The sequence below is a fragment of the Mustela putorius genome, unplaced genomic scaffold (assembly GCF_011764305.1).
Source record: "Mustela putorius furo isolate JIRA1106 unplaced genomic scaffold, ASM1176430v1.1 tig00003867_pilon_pilon_pilon, whole genome shotgun sequence".
NCBI lineage: Eukaryota > Metazoa > Chordata > Mammalia > Carnivora > Mustelidae > Mustela > Mustela putorius.
Genome location: NW_025422019.1, coordinates 16,099,355 through 16,118,077, shown reverse-complemented (window position 1 = coordinate 16,118,077; position 18,723 = coordinate 16,099,355). Strand labels below are relative to the sequence as shown.

At 48.5% G+C, this 18,723-nt stretch overlaps 1 protein-coding gene across 3 annotated transcripts in view; it reads right to left on the bottom strand.

Moving 5' to 3' along the window:
- Positions 1 to 18,723, bottom strand: part of MGAT5 (alpha-1,6-mannosylglycoprotein 6-beta-N-acetylglucosaminyltransferase) — a 337,061-nt gene that overhangs the window by 79,073 nt on the left and 239,265 nt on the right. For all 3 annotated transcript variants that reach the window (XM_004774276.3, XM_004774275.3, XM_013046749.2), the window contains one exon: positions 15,923 to 16,056. In XM_004774276.3, the coding sequence (XP_004774333.1) occupies positions 15,923 to 16,056 (134 nt within the window). The remainder of the gene's footprint in view (positions 1 to 15,922; positions 16,057 to 18,723) is intronic.

The following is an 18,723-nucleotide window of genomic DNA, read 5'->3' as shown; positions in this document are numbered from 1 at the left end:
TCTTGGACCCTGGCCTAAACTGAAGAAGGGAGGGAGGGCTGCTGGTTGCAGGGGCATCCAGTAAGCCCCTGGGTGAGGATGAGGGATCATGTGCCTCCTACCCATGGCTCATCAACAAGGTTCTTCCAAACCAGGGGTGTGCTGTGCTTAGAGGTCCCAGAAGAGGAATTACTCTGCAGTCCAACCTGTGAGGGATGTGTCCACAAAAGCAGCCACACCTTTGCTTCTCAGAGTTGTCACTCAAACTATCCTTGGTTTAAATGGTCCAAATTCCAATTCATTCCACAAAATATCATCACGGAGTTATGAATAACAAAATAAAGAGAGACTGATTTAGGACAAACTGTCTGTATCACCTGCAGCAAACGATCTCCATGAATTCTAGCAAATGAACCAAATTTAAAAAAAAATGGGAAGAGAGGGGTGCCTAGATGGCTCAGTGAATTAAGTGTCTGCGTTCAGTCAGGGTGCTGTACTGAGCCCCATACTGGGCTCCCAGCTCAGTGGGGGGGTGGGGGGTGTCTGCTTCTCCCTCTGTCTCTTCCCCTGCTTGTGTTGTCTCTCTCTCAAATGCATAAATAAAATCTTTAAAAAATTTTTTTTAAATCTAAAAATGGGAAGAGAAAAGGGAAGGGAGGAGGAACACAGAAGAAGAGGAGGACAAAGGGAAAGAAAGGAAAGGAAAAACGTGGGAAAGGGGAGAGAGAAAAGAGGGAAAACAGAAGAGAAGGCCTTTACGCTGGACACAACCTCTTTTTGGCAGTAGGTCTGAACCCCAGGTCTCCCAACCCGATTTCATTGTGGGAAAATGCAGGTAAGTACGCTATCTGACAAGAACGCTGGGAAGTTCCTGCCTGCCTGGCGTCACTCGCAGCAAGCATGCTGGCACTATCTGGAGGCCTGGCTAAACCTTAGCAGGCTCTGAGGACGTGGAATGATCACCTGCTGGTCTGGGTGCACAGGGGTGGACACAGCTTTATTCCATTCTCTGCAATGGGAATGGTGACCTCTGGGCTTGTGCAATGGACAAGCTGCAGGACCCCGTGGGGTAGCCCCCCCAACCCTGCAGTTATGACCCCCTCAGCACCCTGGACAGAGGATGACAACACCTAGGTCAAATCTTCCTAGACCTCTTCCCCCCACCAGCCACCACCACTGGCCCTCTGAAAAGAGGGTCCCACTTGAGGTGATGCCTGTGGGGACTTAACTGAGAAAATGGGGTGGGTTTCCCCAAACCAAAGGCACAAGGATCAGCTCTCATGCTTTATGAATTTTGTATGCAAACTCCTGACTTTTCCTTCAGAACCACGTGGGGCTCTACCATCTAAGTGTCTGCTTTCAATTTTCCATTCCCCCTACTTTTCACATGCCCAGGCCAAGAGGTCTGTCTCTGACCAAGCTCCTGAAAGTCTCCCGAAAGGCAGACATGTCTCTGCAAGTCCTGATCCACAAGCCAATTGGTAACTGGTCCTAGATGACAAGAGTCATAGCAACAAGTCCTAATAAATAAAACCAGCCTGACTTTACTTTTAGAGGTCTTCAGATTTGAGAGGAAGGCAAAGGGGTTTCATCCACTTTGTGTCACTGGCCCTACCTCTAAGAATCCTACAGAAGTATTCGTGAAATCTGTCCTATGCCATCAAAGATTGAATTCAGCCTCTTGAGAGTTGAGGGGACGCCCGTGAGAAAGAGGAGGAAGTTACTGTGGAGTCAGAGCCCATTCCTTGGTGGTGGGGGGGGGGGGTGTCGTCCAGAGGAGAGACTCCACCATATATGCTCCTTCGGTTCAAATCTTGACTCAGCTCTTTACCACCTGCGGGACCTTCACCTCCACCAGCCTTGGCTGCGACACTTGACAACGGGGCTAAAACCAGTCCTGACCTGACAGAGTTGTTTGGAGGACCCTGCCCGGCACAAAGGAATTGCTCAGATATGCGCAGTTACCATCATCGCTGCCCCCGGAGGAGCTCCAGCTTGTCAGAAGGGAAGGGAGAAGCCAAGGTCAACTGGCTGTACACACTCCAGCTGAGCAAGGATAACTCCAGCGCTCCCTGGAGCTCGGCAGTCCCTGGAGGCTGGACCCAGATCCCTGAGGGGGAGTCCTGACTTAGCTGGAGGACAGATGGACTCTTAGTACTTAGGGCTGCACAGCCAGATTTTAGGAGCATATGCTGCTTATATGATTTTTATTTAAGTATGAAATTGTATATGGACGCTAAGTTTTAGAAGCACACACACAAAATTCTTTTCTGAATTGGTGTATCACTGTTTCTCAGTCTTATAATACCTCTCCTTGTAATACAATGGTGCGTTCTGTTTCCAACAACCAACACCACATTGTAAAATATGCTCCTGGTCTATATTTTTTCACCTAAACTCCACCCACCAGCTCTGTCCTTGCAGGACCGGTTTGGGGGTCTCAGTGATATGGCTCTACAGTGATGTAGGTTCCACAGTGTAAATCCCATGGTTTCAGTTTCTACCAAAAGTCATTTCTCAAGGACTCCAGTTGGAATGGGAAGCTCTCGGGGTGCCCACACACCAGCAGCACATGAACCTTCTCCAAGGCAGCACACAGCACCAGAGAGAGGCCAAATTTCCTATGACTGGCCCAGCACATTCAGCTGGTTTACTTGAATCCTAGTCCCAGATTTTTAAGTTGTCCTCTACTTCCATTATAAAATAATACGGCTACTTTGCTTTCTCTCCCAGAAACAGCCAGAACACCACATTTCTAATTTCTCTCTACTGCCATGATTTTTGCTCTCTTTGCTGAGTTTCCAAACAAGTGCTGATGTAAGGACCACAGGGACCTCATTTAAAGGCATCCTTTTTCAGATAGGTCTGAACTCCTCCCAGCAGTGCTGATGAGGAGTGAACTTTATTCTCCCAGTACAGAGCTAGGGCAGCCCCAGGGACTTGCATTCCTGAATTAAAGGAAAAATAAAGACATCTGAGTTCTTCTCTTCCCCAGGAAGCCTTCCTCAAGTCGGGAGGGTGGCAGTGTCCTTGGCAATCGCTCCTCTCAAGTCCCCTGGGACCGCACCTCTCCAGCTGGGCCAAGAAGCTGCAGGGAGATGTATGTAACCCCCCACCCCAGTTCTACCCCAGTCCTCGTTACCTCAGGAATCAACATCTCTGCCCTCCTGGCCCAACCAACTGCTGCCTGGCATGGCCAAGTACAGGTATGCCCCTTGAAGTTGCAGCTATGGCTCTGGAAGAATTCAGACTATTCCTAGAATTCTCATCTAAGACAGTTCTCCTATAAGCTGGGCTTTCATGAAGTCCAACAGCAGGAAAACCATCATAATCAATATACTCTTTCAGTTATTCTAATACATCTGTGCCCCATCACATTCAGAAAGTGAGGACTTTCAGACTATCTTAAGGTCAGAGGATTAGGTCTCTCTCGTTGTCCAAGAGCGGTCCTAGCCCTTTCTTTGTTTAAACAACAAACTTGCCATGCTTTTGTAAACCTCTTCTGCATGGACCGTCTGGCTTCTCCCAGGGCTCTTCAGCATTTGGGTGCCCAAGACCCTTTGGTCACCCTGGAATGCTGCCTCCCTGTCCACACAGCATGGCTTTCACATGCTTGGATTCGCTCAGTGGCTTCCATCCACAGACAACCACTGCTCTTCTCGCTCTTCCTTCTCAGACAGCAACTTCTTTTCCCATCCTCTAATCACCATTGTTCCCATATCCGTTGCCAAACTGTTAGGGCTGGAGTAATAGTAAAAAGCCTTGAGGCAAATTACAACCACAACAGCTGTGTTTACTAAGAGTTACAAATGAACTCATCCCAGCACAATTAGAGCAGACAGGCAGCGCTTTGGAACCTTCCAGAAGTACCCCGCCCTTGGGCTGTTTGCTGGCTGCCTCAGCCTCCCACTACCCAAGCCCGTTCTGGGTTTTGGAGGAGACCCTCTGCTGAGCACAAGGGCCCTCTTTTCACCCATGATACGTGTACGTTTTCTTCCCACAGCTGCAGTCATTCACACTCAGCTGTTCATGCCTCTGGGAGGGCTGCCAGGCTCTGACAGAGGAGGCAACTGCTGGCTGCCCTCGAGAGGGGCACCAAGGAAATGACTCTCCACCCTGAGGCTCCTCAAACATCTCCCTATCCATCAGAGACAAGGCCTAAAATTCTGACACTCAACAACCAAACAAACTTTTGCACCATTGGTGACTTCTCTGAAGTGTCAAAGGTTGCCGTCAAAGGAGTAACATCAAGAAGACTATCACACTCATCTATACCTTAAGGAGGATTCGTTTCTCCTCAACATCTCTCAGGCTCTGTTTTATCACCTGTAAAATCGATATGTGTCTTGTGTGGCTATGCTGGAAGTGCTGTGTAACCTTTCAAATTCTTACATATTGGGACCTGAATTACTAAGCTAAAAAGGCAAGTATTTCTGAGAGAGATTTCACTGGAACCTGGGTCATCTGACTGCATCCTTGTAAGGATTTAATTTAGGGGACTTGTTATTATCATGGGAATAAAAAGGCAGGTCCTTGGGGGATGGGCTGGTGTGTTGCCCTGGGAATCAAGGGCCTAGACCCAGGACTCAGCCTCCTAGAACAAGAGTATTAGTGTCATTCACAGCATGGGGTGGTAGTTGACTGCACAGTGGCTGTCCACCATGCATGGAAAGGGGGCAATGAAAGTTTTTCTGATGTAGGAAAATGGGTGACTAGCTAGTCCTGTGTGTCCCAAATTTGCCTTCTTAAAGGCTTCACCTGGAGCGCTTGTTGGACAGCGCTTGTTGGCTGGAGATTCTGGTTACAGGAGCCTGGGGAGGGTCCCTGACATCTGGATTTTGCACACATTTCTGGGTGGAGCTTAAAATCAGGCAAATTTCTTTAATATTGACCTAGATTCTAAGAACCAACTTGAGCTTTTGGGCCATTCCCTGGAACACAGGCTGGAAATTATTTCAGTAAAAGACCCAATAAATCAATGCCTCCCCAAAGGACCATAGCAGGTGTCTGCACAGATTTACAAGAGAGAGCCTGTTTCAGACAGCAGCCATGAGGAAATCTGTCAGGGGAGTTCTAGTCTAAGCAGAGGTCTCCATTCCCAGGTGGGAAGAAACCTGAAGACTTTATTCCTTTTTACAGGAGCCTAGAAGCCAACAGGTTCCAAGTCCCAGATACAGAGTCTACGGCCATGCATTCTTCCCAAAGAATGCCACTTCCAGCTGCCAACCCAAAGAAGAAAACTTAGTTTCAACCACAAGGGAACTTGGCAGAAGCAGCTCTGGCAGCTCGTACCAAGACTGGGCTGTCGACGGGAAAGGGCTGATGGGTGGGGCTCTGAAGGAAAGACAAGTCTCGGTGTCGAACAGATTTTCAGAACCTGGGCTTCCTGCTGGAGCTGCATGAGGAAAAATGGAACTTGGTCCTCTTCTCTGCCGACACTCATGCCTCAAAAATTGCCCAACTTCTGAACAGGCCTTTCAAAAGAAGATATGGCCTGAATGAAACACGGAATTCGTGACTATATGCAAAGCTCCTTCTCTGACCCCTTGATAAGAAAACTATTCTCTGAGAGGACTAGACAAAAATGGCTTTTTCCCCAGTCCAACACTCAAATATCTCCAAGGGCCAAACACACGGGATAGAGAAGGCCCTGGAAAGATTGTCATCCCTGGAACAACCCGTGACCGATACGCGGGGGCGGTCACCAGTAAGCTCCAGCCAGCGTCTGGCACGTGAGGAATGAAGAGTGCAATTCGCCACGCCACCTGTATTTTCAAGACAAGCTGGGAATTCTGGCTTTTCAGATGAACCTTCCCAAATGGAAAACTTGCCCCATTTGAAAAATACTATGCCAGTTAAAGAAAAATGTCTGTCAGTTAGATTTGGTCTGTGGGGTCCAAGGCTGTATCTGTCACTTTAGGTGGGAAGCTGTGCTTGACCAAAGGGCAGTCAACTGGTCCATATGTTTTCTTGATCCCACTGTTCTGGGAATTCGTGTTCCACCCAGTTTCTCTTCCTCCCTCCCCTTTCTGCCTGCATTCTACAAAGGCAGAACCTCTGAGCTTACAAATCAGGCAGGGCACTGTTCCCCTGGCACTAGTGATATGTCTCCCAAAGCCTTGCCAAGTTCCCTGCAGCCAACAGAGACAGAGGCTAGTGGCTTCCCAGGTGGCTGACAGAAGAATTCCGCTTCTTTACTCTCTCCATGCCCATCAAGTTCACCAGCTGCACACTTCCCACCCTTGCAAGGGTCATTCAGGGCAGATCTGATTCGGAATTGGTTCGCCACCCCTTTGGAGTCCTCGCCCGCCCACCCGCAAACTCAATCAAGCCTTTTATTTTTTCTTGGCCGGACACATCCATTTCTTCCACCAGCCCTCAGAAAGTATGGCTCTGAGTCTCCCCACAATGTAGGCCTCTCAATCCAAAGGCTTGAATCTGCCTAGATCATTATATTAGTAACAGCAAAAACTAACAGACATTAATGAATACCGGGCATTGTAGAAACAGAAGACTCAGAGCCTGTATGTATCAACTCACGTGATCTTCACAGGAACCCTCAAGTAGGTACTATTATTACCACCCATGTTACAGATGAGAGAACGGAAGCACAGGGAGATGCGGGCCTGGGCCAGCCACTACACAGCTCAGCAGTGGAGAGCCAGGATGGAGCCCTACCTGGTCTAGCCCTACAGGCCACACTCTTAGCAGTGCCAGCCTCATGAGCACAGATCAAGAGGTGACCCACATCCCCAGGGCATGAGCAGGGACTGGAGGGTGCAAGGTGCTCTCAAAAGGACGGGAGCTACCTGCTCTTCCTTCTCCATGTGATGCCCCAATTTGCAGGTCCACTGGCAATTCCTGGCAGCTTCCCACACTGTTGACTCACATGAGCTTGCTATCAACAAATCCCTTAAATCTCCTTTACATGCATGGATGCTAAGTCACAGCAACCTCATCCTTTTCTCGGACAGTTGGTTTTATGGACTCTGTGCCTGGCCTGGCCCAATTTTCTTCCCTCTGCCCTATTTCTGACAGCCCATAAAGTTGTCTTGTAGGCCATCTTCTCTGTGCCCTTGCTCTTGAAGGAATTAGAGAAGGCCAAGAAGGAGTTTAGATTATAGAATCATGGAACTCTAGGGAGCAAAACAAGAGCACATCCAGTCCTCTGCCTCATTTTACAGACGAGGAAAGCCAGACTCAAAGGCAAACAAATTCCAAGGACCTGCGGCCAGTGAGCAGCGCAGCTGAAATTAGAATCTGGGCGCCCGTTTTTCCACCCAGGGCTCCTCCAACTGCTCCAGACGGTCTCTAATCAGTGCTTCTGGGCTGCAACAGAAGTAAGACAAGGAGAATGTGTGCTCTCTGCCAGTAAGAGAGTAAACCTCAATGGGTTTAAGATGATAGCAGAAAGCTTACTCAAACGGGCAAGAGACCAAACAGACCACAAGGCTGACAAGAGAGGGAGAGAGGCTGCCCACGGTTTCCTGAGCTCCCAATGTAATGTTCAAACCTATACTCATTTGCTTCACAGACGCTGATGTGCTTATAATGGATGCCACTCAAGGTTCGGGTACACTTAGCACGAAACCAACACTATTCTTGAATGATAACCTTAAGTCCCCTGCATTGCAGTTCTTGGAGTCTTAAAAGCCAATGATCTGTTTCTGATATTTTTCTTTGCATTTGGTTTCTTTTCTCTATTTCCCCTCCCTGCCAGCCCCAAGCTTGCACTTCAAAGGCTATGTGATAGGACCACACTTTAACTTCTGCAGGAAGTGAGCCAGAGGGGAAACCAGGAACAAGTGGCTTAGGATGGCCGAGTGTCTGTTTGCATCCCCGCCAGCACAGACCTCCTTCCAAGGAAAAGCAACCTGCTTCCTGACTCCGGCCAGTGTGGGATCCTGACAAGGTCTTTCCTACCAGAGTTATCCCCCAAGGGGAATAAACTGGGGGAGAGAGAGACATTTTGGAATACCCTCCTGGTTGGAACCAGAACCAAGAGCTGTGATCACATTAGATTTTCTAGCAAACTTAATAGAACGGATTTCAATTTCATTATTTCAAAATGCAGACCAATTTGACTCAAGGTAGGTTTAAATTTATCTGGTTTATCTCTACATTATCTGGGAAGAAAAGTCTGCCCAAAAAAAAAGAAGGAAAAAAAAAAACCAAACAGGACAAGATTTAACCTACCTACAAAAATGTGTTCAAGGATTCTAATACATTCTTTAATTACAAAGGTCTCAGGGGGTTCATTAAAACAATATACTAAGAACAGCTAATTCCTATTGCAAAATAAGATGGCATTTTTCCAAACTACTCCCATTTTCAATTTTGCATTAATTTAAACTAAGCCCAAGTCAACCAAATTAGTGAGCTAGATAATTACATAGTTTTTAGAATGGGATTCTATCTCAGACTCAGAAGTCGACTAGTGTAGAGACTTTCAACGTTTTTGGTTGTTTAAAGCAGTTCAACCCTTTTCCCAGTGAAGTCCTACTGGGAATCCAAACCTATGCCACAGATGCATCAGAGCTGCTGTGGTTGGTGGGGCTACCGCGGGGCTGCCCCTTGACTTCCCATAGTAGTTAGTCCGTGGGGCTCTAAAGAACACAGGTGAGTAATTATTGTTCTCATCCAGGGGTTAGCAAACTTTCTCTGTAAAGGAACAGACAGCAAACATTTTAGACTTTGTGGGAACATACAAGGTCTGTCCCAGATTCTTTTACTTTTAGCTTTTCTTTTTATGATTTTCAAAACATAAAAACCATTTTTAGCTTGCAAACTATAGGCCAGATTTACCCCAAAGGTCACTGTTTGCCAACTTAGATTTATTTTAATCGCCCTCTTGAGGTCTAATTGACATATAATCAACTGCACATATTCCAAGCATACAATTTGATACATGCTGGCATACTGATATATCGTGAGCCCATCACATCACCATCAACCATAGCAGCCATGCCCACCCCTCTCTTTCTCGCCCCTCCCCAGCCAAACACCCATCTGCTTCCTGTCACTATGGATTAATCTCCATTTTCCAGAGTTTTATAGAAACAGAATCACACAGTTACAGACTCTGTTTTATGACCAGTTCTTGTACTCAGCACTATTTTGAGGTCTGCCGTGTTGTGTGGATCAGTAATTCATTCCTTTTTACTAATACCTTCATGCATATGAGCATGGAAATAGGAGGCTGGAGGTGCCTGCTTCTAAATCACAGAGATGCTGAAGGAGCTGGTCCCAAGATGGGCCGCCAGCCTCCCTGGGTGGCATTCTCTTTCCCGAATTTCACTAAAAAGTTCACTAGGGTTTTGAAAACCTCCTGACACCTGTGTATGGTGCATAACTGACACGGATACAGCATCAAGACTTCCTTAAATCCCTTCATCCTGTGGTCTTGGGACCAGTGAGCTCAGGGCAGCGCCCAAAGCAAAACACATTCCAAGTCCTGTCTCAGGAGCCCCAGATAGATCACCTACATTTAATGAAACCAAGAGGAGATGGATTCACGCACCCAGTAGTTACTGTGAGCCTACTACGTGCCAGACACCGTGATGGGTAAAGCAAAATCAAGGAGTTCTACTCTCAAAAGAGTTTAGAGCCTAACAATTAAGGACAGGCAGACACAGAAAGAAATACATGAGCATAAAAAATGATTAAAATTGCATAAAAGGAAGAAGTTGCTGTGACAGAGACAGAGAGGGGTGACATTTGGTTGGGGGTGCATTCGAGGGACAGGCTGCACCTTGGAGGCTAGCACTGGGGCAAGCCAAGGCCAGCAGCAGCTCTTATGGCAGCTGGACCCTCAGAGGGAGAGTGCGGTGTGTGGGCCCCTGCACAGCCAGAGCCCAGGGAGCTGAGGGTGAGTCGTGCATGTACAGCAGACACAGCCTGCCTGCAGAGAGCCCAAATCATCTGATGGAGGCTGGATTTCATCATAAATGTAAGGTGCTCTGAGTTTAAAATGATGCCACTAGAGGGTTGTGAGAAAAGGGAGTACTATAATCCAATTTACATTTTTTAAAAGACCATTCTGGCTGCTGCTGCCAGTGGGGTACAGAGAACAGAATAAGAAGGCTAGGAAGTTAGGGACAGAGAGGGGGGAAAGGTTGCATCACATTTCTGGAAGGTCTGGTACTGGATTTCTTTGGCCTGTAGTTATGGGACTGGGTGTCATTTCAGCGGTTGCTTTAGAACCACACAATCTTTGAAGTCTTGATAAAAAGCTCTCCAAATTCAGTGGAGACTAGATTTCCCCATTTGTGTGGTGCGTAGCCGGGAGCAATGTTTTACCTGTGACGCCAATATTTGCCCATGGAAGTGACTCAGGCAGACCTTGCTTCCTGGCTTCTGAATCATGCCCTCCACATGGAACCAACACCCTCCAGGCTAGGGGCTGAGGGCAGCTCGTCAAGCGGGGGGCAGCAAGGAGGCAAGTGCCCCAGAGCAGAGGTCAGAACTCTGATCCTGGCTCTGGACTTGTCAGGTCACACGCTGCAGCACCTCGGCCAAGGCCCTCCACCTCCTTTGAATCAGCTCCTCACCTGTAAACCAAGATGGCAAAGGAGGGCTGCTGCATGCAGCCAGGCCGCCTCGGAAGGCATCGGCCACCACCTCTGTAAATGAGGGCTGTGAAAGGCTCAGAGAATCGTTCACAGGGCGCCCACTTTTATCCCCCAGCCGTTAGTCATCCAACGAGTGGGAGCCTTTGCTGAATGCTTATTAAGAAATGCCAGGCTCGGCGCCTGGGGGTTTCATTGTGGAGTAATAGGGATTTTGGTGAAGTCACACTTGATTCTCCCATGCACTGCTTATCAACCAGTCTCAATCATACAGAACATAATCAAGAACCGTGACATGAGCTTAAAAGACCCCTGATGACATCCATGCCCAGGACTGCTGGCCAAGTGAGTCCTCCAAGGGAGGCTTGGTTTACCCGGGACATGGTGTCATTTTGGGGTTGGCAAACTTCTTCCTGTCAAGTGTCAGATGGTAAGTCAGGCTTTGCTATTCCTGGAGTCTTAGACACAGCTATGTCACACTGCCATTTTGGAGCAAAAGCAGCCCCCAGGCAACAAACCGGTGTAGCCGTATTCTGACAAAACTTCGTTTACTGAAACAGGTGGCGGGCAGGCCAGGTTTGGCTAGAGACCCAGAGTTTGCCAACCACTGACATAGTTCAAAAACTGGAATCTGAGTATCTTTGGGCAGGCCTATACTTGCCCATTCCTCACAGCTCTATCTCCTACCTCATGCTCCCATCAGCCCCCTCTGTGTCTGTCTGGCGCCAGGGACAATATCCGTAATCACAGCAAACAGTTAAGACAGACCACCTTGAATGTATAAACTCACTTAGTCACTGGAGAAACCTAACTATCATCTCCATGAAAAAAGAGGCCGAGAGAACTTGCCGGTGCTCAGGCAGCGGACGGCAGCCACAGGACTTAAACTGGGCCATCTGGCTCCAGTGCGTGTCCTCGACCACTCTGCCATACTGTGCAGCAGGCATGCAAGGTACGACGCAGGACAGCAGGTGATGAGAAAGAGACCACACCTGTCGGCTCCCATGGTCTACCACTTACCACAGGTGTATCACATTCTAAGAGGCCAGGCACAGAGGCTGGAAGACAAGGCCTCAAATGTGCTTAGCAGGAAGTGAGACTGGGCCAGGGTTTGGTGGAGGGGGTCATCAGAATCAGGCGCATCAGTAGCGAAGACATGACAGTTGGCAGCCTGCTGACAAGCGTAGCAGGAAAGCAAAAGGAATGGGGAACAAGGAATGATGTGTTCCCTGGCTGGCCAGTGAGTCAATGCCAAGCACCTCATGCCATCCCATACCCGCCAAGGCCACACTACCTGAAGGGCACTTTTGTCACCAGCATGTCGGCATGGCCTGGGTACCTGTGTGAAATGCAGGGTCTCTGCCCCGGCCCAGAAGGTCTGCATCAGAATCGGCATTTTCACAGCACGCTGGGTGATTCACATGCAACAGGAAGTCTGAGAAGCCCTGCTCTATGTGGTCGCTGTCACTGCTCCTATTTCACAGGCCAGGAGCCTCAGGCTCAAGGCAGTTAAGCACCTCACATGCTGGTGAGCTGGCAGGCACAGGTCTGAACCCCAGCGCGTCCTTCAGAGGCTATGCTTATGCCCCAGAGGTGCTCAAAGCAAGCCCTTCACGACATTTACTTCCGTAGCAATTGCGCAACAGGAAGTAACGAGGGCTTCAAGACGGGATCCCAAATACGTAAAAGGCAGACCCTACATCATCATTACAAGATTTGGTTATGCTCCAGATGCTGTTTTTAAAGAAGTATGGATAGAAAAAATTCAGTTAAAGCCAGACTTCAACTGACTTTAATTTCCACAATTTTGTAAATGTCTTATTTTTACAAAATTGACGAATTTTTCATTCTCTCATGATCTTAATAATAGGATGTGGAAGACCTTTGAATTCAGCCACACTAGACAGACTCTCCTTGTAGGCACATGTTAGTGGGTGCCAACATCCAGTCTGTCCCAGAGGCAGATATCCAGAACACAGCCCCAAGGGTTCCTCGGCTAACACAGACCTCTGCACCTGGGATCAGGCTGTAAGCAGTCTCATTTGATGGTAAGGGTCTTGGACAGTGCTGCTTCCTGAGTTGGTGCCTTTGGGATTCTGGCAGGAAGGTTCCCTTCCACCTCTCCACTGTGCCACTATAGCAGGACAGGACTACAGGGTACCTCTGCCATGAACTGGCGGGGGAGCTAGGGGGAGCTGAAGACGTAGCCCATTCCTTCACAGCCTCTACACTTAACAGATCATGTTTCCTGACAGGTGTCTGCAATGTAGGGAAGACCCATATCCCGACAGGACCACAAGGAACAGAAACCACTCAGGATACTGCAAGGGACTAGAGTGTGATTAAAGGATGTACAAAAGTCTTTCTGCAAAAAGAAAGCTTTGCAGAACTCTGGCCGCTCCGTTCTCTTTCCCCCCACCTTACATGGTTTGCTTCTGTCTGCCCTAGCTTCCTGCCTGCTCCTCTCCAGCACCCCACCTCTCTAAGGGGCCGCCTCTCCTCCCTGCAGTTCTGCTCCATCATCCGCTCTACAGCAGCCTCTCCCTTTCCACATCAGTCCGGCTCCTCATCCTTGCACTCCTGGGAGGCTGCTGCCTCAGACTCCTCACAACTCTGGACCTGTCCTTCGGATTTCCATCGCCACGACTCACGGTCCTTCTGTTTTCCAGTGCTACGTGAAGGATCTCTCGGATCCTGCAAGGTTTCCTGAGCCAGAATCATGGCTGCCAGGCACCAAAGAGCTACACTGCCCTCTGGACCAATCAGCCAAGATTGGGTGTGGGGTGTGTGGTGGCATCTCCCACTTGAGTGCCCCAGCAGCTGGGGACAGTCCTGCAGAAGAGGAGATGACATGGAATAGGATTGACGGCACAGCAAGTACCTTCAGGATTTCAGAGAGTCCTAGAATCTGAGGGAGGAGGAGCTCTCCAGAGGGTCAGCTCCAATCCTGCACCTGCCCACACACCACCCCTGAATTCCTCAACCCCCCGAGATGGACAGTGTCACACCCCTTTCCAAAGAGGTCAGAGGCACAGGAGATTGGGTAGAGAGACACTGGGGCAAGGGAGAGGAAAAGCATCTACAGCTTCCTGCTGGCTGAAGTCAGTGATGAATGCCACCCTGGGAATGAGGGCGCAGGGGCACCCCACTTATGGCCTCCTGTCTTCTGTGCACATTCACGGGGAGGCTTTGTTGCAAGTAACAATTCTCACATGTTACAATATTTGTAACAAAGCAACAATTCTCACATCCTGTACTGTGTTGAGAAGTTTGACATGTCCTGAATCCGTGTAAAAAGTTCACAGAATTTTCCACCTTTTGGGGCCTTTCTCATCTAAGAATACTGGGAAATGATGATACAGAAAACTGACCACTTCAGATTTGGGGTATTCGGACAAAGGCTAACATAGACAGGCTGCCACTCAGCCTTCTGTGATACTTGGACGACGCTCAGTAAGAGGAAGGCTGGGTCCTCTGCAGAGTGTCAGAGGGACTTCCAAATCATGCCACAAATCACTTGGGTCAGCATGACTAATGCTTCGGGATTCTGACCGGCATCAAGAAAACCATTCTTTCAGTGGTTTCACTTTATCCAACAACAACAACAACAACAACAAAAAAAAGGTGACCAAGAAGGTTTCAGAACCAATTTATTATCTTGTTTTTCTAGGGAAACCGAAAAACTGCCAGAGGCACCTAAAAGGAAGCTGCACTTGGTTCCAAAACAGAAGTGATATAATTGCAAGGTCAAGTCCACATAGACATGCAAACAATTTTCTTTGAGCAGGTGTGGAGGAGAAAAGGGAGGGAGGCCTTTTCTTTCTTTCTTTTTTTTTCCCCCCTAAAAGCCCATGTCTTCTTAAAACCAGTGTCCTGATTCATCCACTTCGCACCTGAGCTGAGAATGAGAACACCCAGCATGTCCTTTTGAACCTGTGTGGCTGAAAGTCAGCTGAAAGATGGTCTGTTAACACGGGGCAGGTTCTGATGCAGAGGAAGCTAAGGTGTGTAAATTCATGGGAACATCCTAAATAACCACTTAGAGTCCTGACTGATTTTATTTTCCTCGAGAGAAGAAAATGCGAAATAATATACAGAGGAAATAAATCTTCTTTACCAGCTGAGGTCTCTCAACCTCGGCACAGCTCGTCTTCTGTGCCAGGTTATCCTCTGTTGTGGGGAAGTCCTGTCAGCAGCATCCTTGACCTCTGCCCCCGGAAGCCAAGGGCACCTCCCTGTGTCGTTGCAACTAATATTGGCTCCTGGCCCCCTGAAGGTGACACTGTACTCCTTTGACAGTCACTGTACTAAACTAAGAGAGGATTCTAGATGTTTACAGCAAAGACAGTTACCTGGAATTAAATCAGCTTCCCTGGAAATAGGCTGATTTAATTGTCCCCTCGGCATCCTTAGCATTAGTAAAGAGAGGGCAGCATGGCTTTTCCTCTTCTGCACATGGGGTCAGAAAACAAACAGCAGGAAGTTCTTTACCCCATACATCACTTGTATTCCCTCAGTGCTTGGATTTCTAACTTCTTCATTAGAGGAGACATAACAGCATGAGATACCGGTACATGACCATTCTGGAAAGTGATTACTTTCAGGTTTTGTAAGAGGCATGTTTTGAAGTTCTGGAGACTGTTGTGTCCTGTGTAAACACGTCCTCAATCACAATGATGGCACTGGCATACAAAGGCAGACTTCCCAATAAAAAGGTCTGGAGGTCAGGGCACCAGGTCACGCTTCAGTCTGGCTCCCTCTCACCGTACCTCCCCCAGACGGACTCTGGAAACCATCCATGAGGCCCCAAGGTCCAATGCTTTTTGGAACCCTGTCTCAAGGTTCCCTGTGGCCAAGAATACTGTGTCGTCCAGGATCTCCTGGAGTAAAGTGCCTACAGTCCGCCATGGCGGGTGGGTGGTTTCCTTTCTCTGGTAGTTCAGCCCTGACCAGTACGGGGTTGCTGACTGCAGCCAAGAGGATGTGAAACCCACCACACTCCCCAGAGCTACCCCTAGAGTGCTGCCCTACCCTTACACTGCAGAGGGCTCTCCGTGCAATGCTGTGCTCCAGAAAGATATCCGCCCCCATGGGGCCCTGCTTTCAGAAGTACAGGACAGTAGGAAGCTGTAACGTAACGTTTCCAGCAAAGAGTGAAGGCCTTTGCTGTGTAGCCACTGTGCGAACGAGCAGGTACAGCCTTTATTAGATACCCAAATGCTGAACGACCAAATCCCAACACAGCCTTGTTTACTTCTAAGCAGATCCCATTAAGCCCTGGGCACTTGGCTTGATTACTCCCTGGATCAAAGTTAAATTAAATTACCCAACAAGCTTCATTTTGGAGAGAGCGACGCACACACAGACTGACTCACCTTCCAGAAGCTATCCACTTTGCCATACACAAGGGACTGGTTCTGCCTTTTGATTTCGTTGATGTGGTGAATGTCGCTGGAGTTTAGGTGCTGCTCGACCACGAATCCCAAAAAGCTGTTGTCTGGGGTGTGAGCTGGGAGGCAAAGGAAAGGACAGGGTAGTGAGGATTTTATCGGCAAGAATAAACAACAATGACATGTTTGACAGAAGCCATCATGCACGTAATTAAATGTTCTCATTTTACTTTGGTTCTTTCTTCCCTGGGGAGGGTGAGGCAGGGGACTGCCTACTCCCACATACTCCCAGCAGAACCCTCACATGAGAATGGTCTCCAGGACGGATTAACCTGAACCAAATGCTGAGCGGGACAGCCTGCCCGCCCCCACCCCTCCCCCACCCTGTAAAATGCAGCTGTCCAAACAGCATTCTGATGAGTGTTCTCCACCTTCCCATTTGCCCAGCACAAGGCCACGTCTCCTGACAGCGATGCTGCCTTCCAGGTTTGACCAATAAATGGCCGGAGCAGGGCTGAATCAAGGGTTCTCATGGGGGCGAGGCCGCTGTTGGCAGCCCCACACCATCCGACAGGAAGCACACTGGGGAAAGGGGGATTTGGGGGCAAAACCAATCAGCATCACCTTGACGCCACACCTCCCCTAAGAATGACTCACTAATGAGAGAGATAATTATGGAACTATACTGAACAGATGGAGGGAATGAAGACGGAATGAAAGGAGAAACTCACTGGGATGTGAGCCATCCTAAGAAGCCACCCACCCCAAGGAGCCGGGTCTAGTCTATAGAAGAGACTATTCAAGAAGAGAAAGGCATTTTCCTTCTGGATTGCTCATCATGGGAGTTCTAAAACTTCTCTGTTTAAACAGTTGGTCAAGGGGGGTGGCGAAGCAACCCCATTTCTCTCTTGTGCCTATCATTTTAAGAGGAACTGCACAAAGAAGGCGAAAACCAGAAAACAATCCCCTGTAGTTGAAACAGAGACCGCCCTCCGCTACACATTCACTCTGTCCGGAGAAATGTGTTTTTCAGATGACCCTGCAGAGGCCCCACAATATTAAATAAAGCGACTGCTCTGCTTGACTCTGCCCTGAATAGAGCAGCTATAAATAACCTAAATGGAGAGATGCTTGATATTCAGAGAAATCCACACATGTGGCTTCCACCGTACTCCTTCGCAGGTAGGTGGTAAGCACACAGAGCAAGTTGGCTCCTTCGTCTAACTCTGGCTTTCTCAGGACTCAGGAGTTCATTTCCAGGCAGGTGGCCTGCACAGGAGCCCTTAAAGATGGGCAAGGGTAGGCCTGTGGAAAGGCCTAGGTGCCTGAAGCCCCGGACCTCACTCTCCTCCACCCCTTGCGCAGATGAACGAGGGAACGCCACCAGCGGAAAGCCGCGAACTGTCGACACGAAGGAGCTGCATAAACACTGTGTTATCACCATCCAGTCTCCCGGGCTTCTGCCTAATGGGGGTGACAGAATGAGGAGATAATAGGGTTGTGACTGGGGAGTTGTGTTCAGCCTGGCCAATCTGTTATTTCATTTCTGCTTTTTTGAACAAGTGCCCAGAGGCAATGGCTGCAGTTGGCTGGAAAGTAAATTAGTGAATAAATTCTACTGCCAACAAGGGGCAATGGTTGCTTTTCCTTTCTTTTTGAGGAGCTGGTGGTGAGGGGCTTTGAAGGAGGATGAGGGAGGGGAAGAGAGCCCCTGCGCATTCGAAATGTCAACAAGACAGCTTAAAATAGCGCTTTGCAAAACTTTGGGTTAACTGTGAAAATTCTGAAACAGAACCTGACACTTTAAACTTGGAGACTGCATTTTCTCTTAGTCTTCAGAAAATGTTATGTGGTGACTAAATCTCCATACTTTAGATATTGGTTTCCGAAATTCAGTTATCTAGTCCTTAGACGAGCACTTCTCGAGAAAGGTGAAATGTGAATCAATGACCTAAAAACAAAGTCACAGGTGGAAAAAATGAAATACACTTAGAGCTAAAAATAAAAATCGTCAAAGCCCCCAAAGAAAAGAACTGCTATATGCATGTATTTTTGTGTCAAAGATTCCTGTAACTCAGGGCTTGACCACTGAGAGGGAGAGAGAGCGTAGGGTCTAGTCCAACGCCTTTTGAGAACTGGTGGGCCTCTACTGTTTGAGGACTGTAATTTGGCACTAACTCAATTTTGACACCTCACGAACAATCACAAACACCTGCTCTTTTCCTGAGTTTTCACGCCAGCACTTTATTTACACTCCTTTCTCTGGTCTGGAGGTGTTAGGTGGGGGATGGGCAACCTGTAAGCACCAGTAAGGACCGAGGAGGACCAAAGAAGAAACCTGTGCCACCATCCTTCACCGGCACTGGTCACACCCTCCATGTGTTTTCCCCGGGGATACCAAAACTGTCATGGGACTCTAGGCAGGGGTGCCAGGAAGGGTCACTTAGCTGCAAACTGCCCCACAGGTGATTTGGAAGTGACTACAAGCCCTACTGTGGTTTCCTTCCGAGCAGAGGGCCAGCAGCTGGGTACCTGCCTACTGACATCGTCCCCGAGGGCCCTGGACTCAACACACATGATCCTAAAATCACTTAGAGTAGGTCAAAAGTCCTGACGCTAGCCAAAAGGACCTTTCCACAGAGACTGAACTCTAGCCCAAGTGGTCTTTTTTTCTCTGTCTGAGACCAGGAACAGAGAGTTGACTTGTGCTAGGAGGTTTTCAAAGGGAAGGTACTCACAAGTCAAGGTAAACTTTAGAAATTTCATCATAAATGGGACACAGGAAA